The 12,207-nt window shown below is 35.3% G+C and overlaps 1 protein-coding gene across 1 annotated transcript in view; it reads right to left on the bottom strand.

Annotated features, from left to right (window-relative positions):
• The window catches only part of flt1 (fms related receptor tyrosine kinase 1), a 49,745-nt gene that overhangs the window by 13,488 nt on the left and 24,050 nt on the right, over nt 1-12,207 (bottom strand). Inside the window, exons 14-17 of the mRNA XM_058638162.1 lie at nt 10,357-10,503; nt 10,144-10,275; nt 9,146-9,252; nt 8,374-8,509 (exon numbers count right to left, since the gene is read on the bottom strand). Of these exons, the coding sequence (XP_058494145.1) occupies nt 8,374-8,509; nt 9,146-9,252; nt 10,144-10,275; nt 10,357-10,503 (522 nt within the window). The remainder of the gene's footprint in view (nt 1-8,373; nt 8,510-9,145; nt 9,253-10,143; nt 10,276-10,356; nt 10,504-12,207) is intronic.

The following is a 12,207-nucleotide window of genomic DNA, read 5'->3' as shown; positions in this document are numbered from 1 at the left end:
ACAAAAAAGTCATACTATAGTATGTTGTCCAAAATATTCAGTCAAAAAAGTCATAGTATAGTATGTCGTCCAAAATCAGTCAAAAAGTCATAGTATAGTATGTCGTCCAAAATCACTTAAAAAAGGAATACTATAGTATGTCGTCTAAAATGAGACAAAAAAGTTATAGTAAGTATGTCGTCCAGAAATCACTCAAAAAAGGCATGCTATAGTATGTCGTCCAAAATCAGTCCAAAAAGTCATAGTATAGTGTGTCGTCCAAAATGAGACAAAAAAGTCATAGTATAGTGTGTCGTCCAAAATGAGACAAAAAAGTCATAGTATAGTGTGTCGTCCAAAATGAGACAAAAAAAGTCATACTATAGTATGTTGTCCAAAATCTCAGTCAAAAAGTCATAGTATAGTATGTCGTCCAAAATCACTTAAAAAAGGAATACTATAGTATGTCGTCCAAAATGAGACAAAAAAGTTATAGTAAGTATGTCGTCCAAAATCACTCAAAAAAGTCATAGTATAGTATGTCGTCCAAAATCACTCAAAAAAGGCATGCTATAGTATGTCGTCCAAAATCAGTCCAAAAAGTCATAGTATAGTGTGTCGTCCAAAATGAGACAAAAAAGTCATAGTATAGTGTGTCGTCCAAAATGAGACAAAAAAGTCATAGTATAGTGTGTCGTCCAAAATGAGACAAAAAAAGTCATACTATAGTATGTCGTTTAAAATGAGACAAAAAAGTCATACTATAGTATGTTGTCCAAAATATTCAGCCAAAAAGTCATAGTATAGTATGTCGTCCAAAATGAGACAAAAAGTCATAGTATAGTATGTCGTCCAAAATGAGACAAAAAGTCATAGAATAGTATGTCGTCCAAAATCACTCAAAAAAGGCATACTCTAGTATGTCGTCCAAAATCACTCAAAAAAGGCAGTGTAGTATGTGGTCCAAAATGAGACAAAAAAGTTATACTATAGTTTGTCGTCCAAAATCTGTCGAAAAATTCATACTTAAGTATGTCGTCCAAAATCAGTCCAAAAAGTCATACTATAGTATGTCGTTTAAAATTAGACAAAAAAGTCATACTATAGTATGTCGTCCAAAATCACTCAAAAAAGGCATTCTATAGCATGTCGTCCAAAATGAGACAAAAATGTCATACTATAGTATGTCGTCCAAAATCACTCAAAAAAGGCATCCTATAGTATGTCGTCCAAAATCAGTCCAAAAAGTCATAGTATAGTGTGTCGTCCAAAATGAGACAAAAAAAGTCATACTATAGTATGTTGTCCAAAATCTCAGTCAAAAAGTCATAGTATAGTATGTCGTCCAAAATCACTTAAAAAAGGAATACTATAGTATGTCGTCCAAAATCACTCAAAAAAGGCATGCTATAGTATGTCGTCCAAAATCAGTCCAAAAAGTCATAGTATAGTATGTCGTCCAAAATCACTCAAAAAAGGCATGCTATAGTATGTCGTCCAAAATCAGTCCAAAAAGTCATAGTATAGTGTGTCGTCCAAAATGAGACAAAAAAGTCATAGTATAGTGTGTCGTCCAAAATGAGACAAAAAAGTCATAGTATAGTGTGTCGTCCAAAATGAGACAAAAAAAGTCATACTATAGTATGTCGTTTAAAATGAGACAAAAAAGTCATACTATAGTATGTTGTCCAAAATATTCAGTCAAAAAAGTCATAGTATAGTATGTCGTCCAAAATCAGTCAAAAAGTCATAGTATAGTATGTCGTCCAAAATCACTTAAAAAAGGAATACTATAGTATGTCGTCTAAAATGAGACAAAAAAGTTATAGTAAGTATGTCGTCCAAAATCACTCAAAAAAGGCATGCTATAGTATGTCGTCCAAAATCAGTCCAAAAAGTCATAGTATAGTGTGTCGTCCAAAATGAGACAAAAAAGTCATAGTATAGTGTGTCGTCCAAAATGAGACAAAAAAGTCATAGTATAGTGTGTCGTCCAAAATGAGACAAAAAAAGTCATACTATAGTATGTTGTCCAAAATCTCAGTCAAAAAGTCATAGTATAGTATGTCGTCCAAAATCACTTAAAAAAGGAATACTATAGTATGTCGTCCAAAATGAGACAAAAAAGTTATAGTAAGTATGTCGTCCAAAATCACTCAAAAAAGTCATAGTATAGTATGTCGTCCAAAATCACTCAAAAAAGGCATGCTATAGTATGTCGTCCAAAATCAGTCCAAAAAGTCATAGTATAGTGTGTCGTCCAAAATGAGACAAAAAAGTCATAGTATAGTGTGTCGTCCAAAATCAGTCAAAAAAGTCATAGTATAGTATGTCGTCCAAAATCACTCAAAAAAGGCATAGTGTAGTATGTCGTCCAAAATGAGACAAAAAAGTTATACTATAGTATGTCGTCCAAAATCTGTCAAAAAATTCTAGCTATAGTATGTCGTCCAAAATCAGTCCAAAAAGTCATACTATAGTATGTCGTTTAAAATTAGACAAAAAAGTCATACTATAGTATGTCGTCCAAAATCACTCAAAAAAGGCATACTATAGCATGTCGTCCAAAATGAGACAAAAATGTCATACTATAATATGTTGTCCAAAATCTCAGTCAAAAAGTCATAGTATAGTATGTCGTCCAAAATCACTTAAAAAAGGCATAGTATAGTATGTCGTCCAAAATCACTCAAAAAAGGCATGCTATAGTATGTCGTCCAAAATCAGTCCAAAAGTCATAGTATAGTGTGTCATCCAAAATGAGACAAAAAGTCATAGTATAGAATGTCGTCCAAAATGAGACAAAAAAGTCATACCATAGTATGTTGTCCAAAATCACTCAAAAAAGGCATACTATAGTGTGTCGATCAAAATGAGACAAAAAAGTCATACTATAGTATGTCGTCCAAAATCACTCAAAAAAAGCATACTACAGTATGTCATCAAAAATCAGTCCAAAAAGTCATAGTATAGTGTGTCGTCCAAAATGAGACAAAAAAGTCATAGTATAGTGTGTCGTCCAAAATGAGACAAAAAAGTCATAGTATAGTGTGTCGTCCAAAATGAGACAAAAAAGTCATAGTATAGTGTGTCGTCCAAAATGAGACAAAAAAAGTCATACTATAGTATGTCGTTTAAAATGAGACAAAAAAGTCATACTATAGTATGTTGTCCAAAATATTCAGTCAAAAAAGTCATAGTATAGTATGTCGTCCAAAATCACTTAAAAAAGGCATAGTATAGTATGTCGTCCAAAATCAGTCCAAAAGTCATAGTATAGTGTGTCGTCCAAAATGAGACAAAAAAAGTCATACTATAGTATGTCGTTTAAAATGAGACAAAAAAGTCATACTATAGTATGTTGTCCAAAATATTCAGTCAAAAAAGTCATAGTATAGTATGTCGTCCAAAATCACTTAAAAAAGGCATAGTATAGTATGTCGTCCAAAATCACTCAAAAAAGTTATAGTATAGTATGTCGTCCAAAATCACTCAAAAAAGGCATGCTATAGTATGTCGTCCAAAATCAGTCCAAAAGTCATACTATAGTATGTCGTTTAAAATGAGACAAAAAAGTCATACTATAGTATGTTGTCCAAAATATTCAGTCAAAAAAGTCATAGTATAGTAAGTCGTCCAAAATGAGACAAAAAGTCATAGTATAGTATGTCGTCCAAAATGAGACAAAAAAGTCATACCATAGTATGTTGTCCAAAATCACTCAAAAAAGGCATACTATAGTGTGTCGATCAAAATGAGAAAAAAAGTCATACTATATAGTATGTTGTCCAAAATCTCAGTCAAAAAGTCATAGTATAGTACGTCGTCCAAAATGAGACAAAAAAGTCATAGTATAGTATGTCGTCCAAAATCACTTAAAAAAGGCATACTATAGTATGTCGTTGAAAATGAGACAAAAAAGTCATACTATAGTATGTTGTCCAAAATATTCAGTCAAAAAAGTCATACTATATAGTATGTTGTCCAAAATCTCAGTCAAAAAGTCATAGTATAGTACGTCGTCCAAAATGAGACAAAAAAAGTCATACTATAGTATGTCGTTTAAAATGAGACAAAAAAGTCATACTATAGTATGTTGTCCAAAATATTCAGTCAAAAAAGTCATAGTATAGTAAGTCGTCCAAAATGAGACAAAAAGTCATAGTATAGTATGTCGTCCAAAATGAGACAAAAAAGTCATACCATAGTATGTTGTCCAAAATCACTCAAAAAAGGCATACTATAGTGTGTCGATCAAAATGAGAAAAAAAGTCATACTATATAGTATGTTGTCCAAAATATTCAGTCAAAAAAGTCATAGTATAGTATGTCGTCCAAAATGAGACAAAAAAGTCATACCATAGTATGTTGTCCAAAATCACTCAAAAAAGGCATACTATAGTGTGTCGATCAAAATGAGAAAAAAAGTCATACTATAGTATGTTGTCCAAAATATTCAGTCAAAAAAGTCATAGTATAGTATGTCGTCCGAAATCAGTCAAAAAGTCATAGTATAGTATGTCGTCCAAAATCACTTAAAAAAGGAATACTATAGTATGTCGTCCAAAATGAGACAAAAAAGTTATAGTAAGTATGTCGTCCAAAATCACTCAAAAAAGTCATAGTATAGTATGTCGTCCAAAATCACTCAAAAAAGGCATGCTATAGTATGTCGTCCAAAATCAGTCCAAAAAGTCATAGTATAGTGTGTCGTCCAAAATGAGACAAAAAAGTCATAGTATAGTATGTCGTCCAAAATCACTTAAAAAAGGCATACTATAGTATGTCGTTGAAAATGAGACAAAAAAGTCATACTATAGTATGTTGTCCAAAATATTCAGTCAAAAAAGTCATACTATATAGTATGTTGTCCAAAATCTCAGTCAAAAAGTCATAGTATAGTACGTCGTCCAAAATGAGACAAAAAAGTCATAGTATAGTATGTTGTCCAAAATATTCAGTCCAAAAAGTCATAGTATAGTATGTTGTCCAAAATGAGACAAAAAATTCATACTATAGTATTTTGTCCGAAATCTCAGTCCAAAAAGTCATAGTATAGTATGTTGTCCAAAATGAGACAAAAAGTCATAGTATAGTATGTTGTCCAAAATCACTCAAAAAAGGCATACTATAGTATGTCGTCCAAAATCTGTCAAAAAAGTCATACTATAGTATGTCGTCCAAAATGTGACAAAAAAGTCATAGTATAGTATGTTGTCCAAAATGAGACAAAAAAGTCAGACTATAGTATGTCGTCCAAAATCACTCAAAAAAGTCATAGTATAGTGTGTTGTCCAAAATGAGACAAAAAAGTCATAGTATAGTATGTCGTCCAAAATCACTCAAAAAAGGCATACTATAGTATGTCGTCCATAATGAGACAAAAAAGTCATACTATAGTATGTTGTCCAAAATGAGACAAAAAAGTCATACTATAGTATGTCGTCCAAAATCTGTCAAAAAAGTCATACTATAGTATGTCGTCCAAAATGTGACAAAAAAGTCATACCATAGTATGTTGTCCAAAATCACTCAAAAAAGGCATACTATAGTGTGTCGATCAAAATGAGAAAAAAAAGTCATACTATATAGTATGTTGTCCAAAATCTCAGTCAAAAAGTCATAGTATAGTACGTCGTCCAAAATGAGACAAAAAAGTCATAGTATAGTATGTCGTCCAAAATCACTTAAAAAAGGCATACTATAGTATGTCGTTGAAAATGAGACAAAAAAGTCATACTATAGTATGTTGTCCAAAATATTCAGTCAAAAAAGTCATACTATATAGTATGTTGTCCAAAATCTCAGTCAAAAAGTCATAGTATAGTACGTCGTCCAAAATGAGACAAAAAAAGTCATACTATAGTATGTCGTTTAAAATGAGACAAAAAAGTCATACTATAGTATGTTGTCCAAAATATTCAGTCAAAAAAGTCATAGTATAGTAAGTCGTCCAAAATGAGACAAAAAGTCATAGTATAGTATGTCGTCCAAAATGAGACAAAAAAGTCATACCATAGTATGTTGTCCAAAATCACTCAAAAAAGGCATACTATAGTGTGTCGATCAAAATGAGAAAAAAAAGTCATACTATATAGTATGTTGTCCAAAATCTCAGTCAAAAAGTCATAGTATAGTACGTCGTCCAAAATGAGACAAAAAAGTCATAGTATAGTATGTCGTCCAAAATCACTTAAAAAAGGCATACTATAGTATGTCGTTGAAAATGAGACAAAAAAGTCATACTATAGTATGTTGTCCAAAATATTCAGTCAAAAAAGTCATACTATATAGTATGTTGTCCAAAATCTCAGTCAAAAAGTCATAGTATAGTACGTCGTCCAAAATGAGACAAAAAAGTCATAGTATAGTATGTTGTCCAAAATATTCAGTCCAAAAAGTCATAGTATAGTATGTTGTCCAAAATGAGACAAAAAATTCATACTATAGTATTTTGTCCGAAATCTCAGTCCAAAAAGTCATAGTATAGTATGTTGTCCAAAATGAGACAAAAAGTCATAGTATAGTATGTTGTCCAAAATCACTCAAAAAAGGCATACTATAGTATGTCGTCCAAAATCTGTCAAAAAAGTCATACTATAGTATGTCGTCCAAAATGTGACAAAAAAGTCATAGTATAGTATGTTGTCCAAAATGAGACAAAAAAGTCAGACTATAGTATGTCGTCCAAAATCACTCAAAAAAGTCATAGTATAGTGTGTTGTCCAAAATGAGACAAAAAAGTCATAGTATAGTATGTCGTCCAAAATCACTCAAAAAAGGCATACTATAGTATGTCGTCCATAATGAGACAAAAAAGTCATACTATAGTATGTTGTCCAAAATGAGACAAAAAAGTCATACTATAGTATGTCGTCCAAAATCTGTCAAAAAAGTCATACTATAGTATGTCGTCCAAAATGTGACAAAAAAGTCATAGTATAGTATGTTGTCCAAAATGAGACAAAAAAGTCAGACTATAGTATGTCGTCCAAAATCACTCAAAAAAGTCATAGTATAGTGTGTCGTCCAAAATGAGACAAAAAAGTCAGACTATAGTATGTTGTCCAAAATGAGACAAAAAAGTCAGACTATAGTATGTCGTCTAAAATGAGACAAAAAAGTCAGACTATAGTATGTCGTCCAAAATCACTCAAAAAAGGCATACTATAGTATGTCGTCCATAATGAGACAAAAAAGTCATACTATAGTATGTTGTCCAAAATGAGACAAAAAAGTCATACTATAGTATGTCGTCCAAAATCTGTCAAAAAAGTCATACTATAGTATGTCGTCCAAAATGTGACAAAAAAGTCATAGTATAGTATGTTGTCCAAAATGAGACAAAAAAGTCAGACTATAGTATGTCGTCCAAAATCACTCAAAAAAGTCATAGTATAGTGTGTCGTCCAAAATGAGACAAAAAAGTCAGACTATAGTATGTTGTCCAAAATGAGACAAAAAAGTCAGACTATAGTATGTCGTCTAAAATGAGACAAAAAAGTCAGACTATAGTATGTCGTCCAAAATCACTCAAAAAAGTCATAGTATAGTATGTTGTCCAAAATGAGACAAAAAAGGCATACTATAGTATGTCGTCCAAAATCAGTCAAAAAAGTCATACTATAGTATGTCGTCCAAAATCAGTCAAAAAAGTCAAAGTATAGTAGTCCAAAATCACCCAAATATTTCATACTATAGTACGTCGTCTGAAATCACCCAAAAAGATCATAATATAGTAATTGAGTGAGTTTTAAAAGTCCAGATGCCCTTAAGGAATTGAAACCAGTTCTTCCGATCTACAAGTTAATGTCAAACAGAAAAAGCTATTAAAGCCATGCGTTGACCGATCAGCTCAAAACCTTATATGTGACACAAGCGACCTGGCCAGAAATCATCAGCGCATGAAAACTCAGTCAAGGGCATAGCGCCACCTGCTGGCAGCACAGCAGCTGCGAAGGGCCCGCACAGTGCTGCTTGCTGCTTTGGTCGTCTTCCATCCATGATGCGAGAAGCCGATAACAGAAGAATTAAGACTCTATCAGGAGTCAATCAGGAGTTAATCTCACTGCAATCTCACTATCATCAGGGTGGGACCCTGATGATAGTGAGAGCTGATTAGTTCCAGTAAACACAGTTCACACCCCCCCCACTGCTGGAGCTGATTAGCTCAACACAGACATAAAGTCTGATTAATGGAATGAGAGTCACTCCCAATAATAACCTGATAAGACCTGTGAGAAAGTCCTTGTATTTGTTAATGACATCTTAAATACCTCCCGTGCCTCCCATCAATGCGACTACGTTCCCGAAATACTTCCAGTTAAAGTCAGTGATACTGATAATTTTTAGCTGTCCGCATTTTAGTGAATTTTTTTAGGGAAAGGGATGTACCTAATTCGAGCCGCTCAGGAGGAAATTCCCACTGGTTGGGATCATACTGCAGTCTCTCACACTGGTCCTCTGTTGGCCCCTCGCCTGTGTCCAAAATGATTGACAGGTACTCCGGCTTGGCGTTTGAGTTGTTGGACTTCAGAGAGAGAAGAGAGGAGAATATTCTGTTAAACACACAATTTATATGGCATTACATTGGTTTAGATTGTTGTTGCCTTCAAAGGTTTAAGCTTTAACCAGCATGCTGCATATAGTCAGAGGTGGAAAGAGTACCACTAAAGTAAAAGTACCACTATTTTGATCACATTTCACATAGACCAGAGTAAAGGTACTGGTCTAAAAATGTACTCAAGTTAAAGTAAAAAAAAGTAGCTTGTTTTAAATTTACTTAAGTAAAAGTTACTTTTTTAACAAAGGTTGGGGTTTAGTCAACATGGGTCAAAGGTGACAAATGTCACTCACGTTCACCTGTCCTTACCATTCACCTGTCTGTCCTCACCAGTCCCCTGTCCTCATCATTCAACTGTCCACATCATTCACCTGTACTCATCATTCACCTGTTCTCACCATTCACCTGTTCTCACCATTTACCTATCTGTCCTCATCATTCACCTGTCCTCACTATTCACCTGTCCACATCATTCACCTGTCGTCATCAGTCTACGATTATAAAGGTGGAATTCAGTCAAAAAAGAGAGAAAAATAAAACCGACAAAGCTCCACAGGAAACATAACATGAAATATGTACCTGCCGCCTCGTGTTTCCTCTCACCTGTCTCAGTTTCCGTATGAAGAGCGTGAGCAGCAGCCAGAGCAGAGTGGCCACCACACAGGTGCAGGTGAGGGTGGGAATTTCAAAAAATGACACTTCTGAGGCACCTGCACAAAAACAAGGGCACACAGTCAATTTGAATCAGTCCTTCAAATCTTAATTTGATCACAATCCGGGATAATGTGTCCAGGTTTAAGCATGTTGTTCCTTTCACACCACAGAGCTTTTTTATAGAGCTTGTTTATTCATCTACTCTATTTTAACTGATTGGCTTTTGATTGTCAACACATGTCCCCCTGAGATAGTTTTTCAAATAATTTGACAAGAGACAGAAATGACATCATGAAAAATATTGATATTTTAAGATTTCTAAATGGGGACAATGTGTTTCCTATATTTACACCATGATCCAGAGTCATGACCAACCATCCTTCAAGTAGCGATGCCCAGTGCAGTGCAACGCAGAGCCATTCCGAGATACAGGCTGGGCCCTTTCCCGAGGAAATAAAAATGGGAGACATTTTCCTTCCTGATGGATCAGAACACAACAACAAAGCACATATATATATATACACACAAACACACACAAACACACACACAGCCACTCCTCTGTCCAGAACCAGACTGGGAAACACATCCACCACTCCTGCCAGGAAATGGCCCTCAAACTGGGGTTGTAGAACCACCACAAGACCTTCCCTTCTCTGACACCACCGGACATGAATGAGTGTGTATTTGTGTAACAAAGGGGTGAGTGTAACCCACACCGGTGCGGGAGTCAAGTCAGACTTGAAATGTAGTTTACAAAGAAAACTGATAAGTCATCCTCCATGAATAGACCTGATACACCACAGCTCAATGTATAAATATTGGGGCCATGAAAACGATCCGACGTACCGACATATATACAGCTATTTAAAGAAGGGAGAACAATGGACGTTCAAGACAGAGCCATATATGGAGGTTCCTCCTCCTCCTAAAGGTGGTCAGACACTTACTGTTGACCCATATGTATGCAGAACTCTCCACAGATCCCCTCTTATTGGTGGCCTGGCACGTATACAGTCCCCTATCCTCCACTGTGATCCGGTCAATATGCAGAGTCCCATCTTCTGGTGATATGATGATTCCTTGAAGAGAAAATAGATACTGGATCACAGCAGCAGTTCACATGTGTAATGTTTTTTGTGTGTGCCTTTTTTTTTTTTTACCTGATCCTTGTGAAAGCGCACGTTCGTCTTTGTACCATGTGACGGTTGGGGGTGGGATGCCTTGAGATGGACAGCTGAGGGTCACTGAGCTGCTGACGTTGACCGTGCAATCGGTCAAATTATTAAGAAGCAACGGAGGCTCCAGGACTGAAGGAAGACACACAAACGCACCATGAGAAGTGGAAATGCTGAAGTACTGGTGCCATTTCGGCTCATAAACTCATAAGTGCATGCATATTAGTGTGGTGTTTATATTTTATGCGCAAGGTTCATACACCTTCTCTAAACTGAAGGACTAATAAATGTCCATTCTTAAGTTCCTTCCGCCTCTTACAGCTGTGGGAGATTACATATTTACACACATATATACAGTATTTATGTGATTAATTCATTTTTAGAATCACAATAAATAGATGGTGCTATGCTATAAGCAACCAAAATTGCATTTTTAAATAGCAAAAGGGTAAAAAATTTAGTAAGTTTTATGTTTCAAGTTGTATGTATGTACCTGTACTGTACAATACACTGTCATTGTTTATTAATCCACTTTGGTTTAATCAAAAATAAAATACTTCATATCTTCTTCTTTTCTAACCCAAAAAAGGACAATTTGTTGTGCACTAGTTGCACACCATCCAACAATCAGACAACAACAACATATGTACAATTAAACAGATCATTAATAATATTTACACTGATAGTCACCTTATTTGTTATTAATTTATTATTAAAATGTTAACTCTCTTTTTAGCTTTATATGTATCTATATATATATATATATATATAGATACATATATAGATACACATACATTTTCTTAGACTTCATATAATGTTGATACTAAGAAAACTTTGAATAGAGGATGTAACTCATATATTTCACACTGTGGTGTTTCCAATATTACATCAGCAAAGTATTCAAATGGGACAAACGATTTGCCCCAGCCCAGCTGCAGTTATTTATAGACGAGGAGAGATTTCTGAAGTGAAGTGAAATCCGACAGTATTTTTTTCCACACTTTTGCTGGACCAGTGCCATAATAACTGCGGTGCACGGTGACACATTTCTGCAGAGGCTCAACCAGTGAGTCAGCTCGTGCCTGGAACCTGACAAATGTCACAACGCGAAACTGCAAAGACTGCACACAATGAGTTGTGTGTGTGTGTGTGTCCAGTTTTCACTTTCATATTCTATAATTAGATCAGATGGATCCTTGAAGTTCCCTGTAATATCTATAAGCCCACATTTTAATCCCCCCCTCCTCAATTCTCCAGCTCCCCCTCTTGAATCTCTCCCTGTCTTTCTAGTAATACCCTTGTGGGGTCCCGAAGGGAGGAAGTTGTCGTTTTGACGCCTGATTGTATAGAGAACAGCGGTACATGGAGGACATGAAGAGAAGTCACTTAACCAAGGCGACGGATTGTTGTTTCCCCTATCTTCCTCCTGGACAACAATTGATGATTGTCTGCGGGGGCTGGGGCCTGACAGTGTCTGATTGGCTGATTGTTCCTGGCCTTGTGTAGGGGCCTGTAAATGTGGCATTGTGGGGAAGTGCCATTGTGTACTCTTCCTCCAGACAAGAGCTCATTCCCACGTGAAAGAGGTGCTGAGCTGGAGCGCAAGAGCAAAGGCAGGGTGGGGCCCCAGGAAGCTGTGGGGACCCAATTCCCAAGCAGCAGGACCACGGTGAGAGTGTGGAGGTGTTTAAACACATGCATGGATGTATATAGATTTCAGGTATGTGAAACAGATCGTACGTGCACAGCAAACATGAGGATGCTGACACTATGTGTATAGATATATATATATGTAGAAACAGGAAGTAAATGAATCACTTTAATCCCGGCAGAACA

This window comes from Solea solea, chromosome 1, assembly GCF_958295425.1.
Source record: "Solea solea chromosome 1, fSolSol10.1, whole genome shotgun sequence".
Lineage (NCBI taxonomy): Eukaryota > Metazoa > Chordata > Actinopteri > Pleuronectiformes > Soleidae > Solea > Solea solea.
Note: the sequence above shows the minus strand (reverse complement) of the source record. Positions and strands in the feature narration are given on the sequence as shown.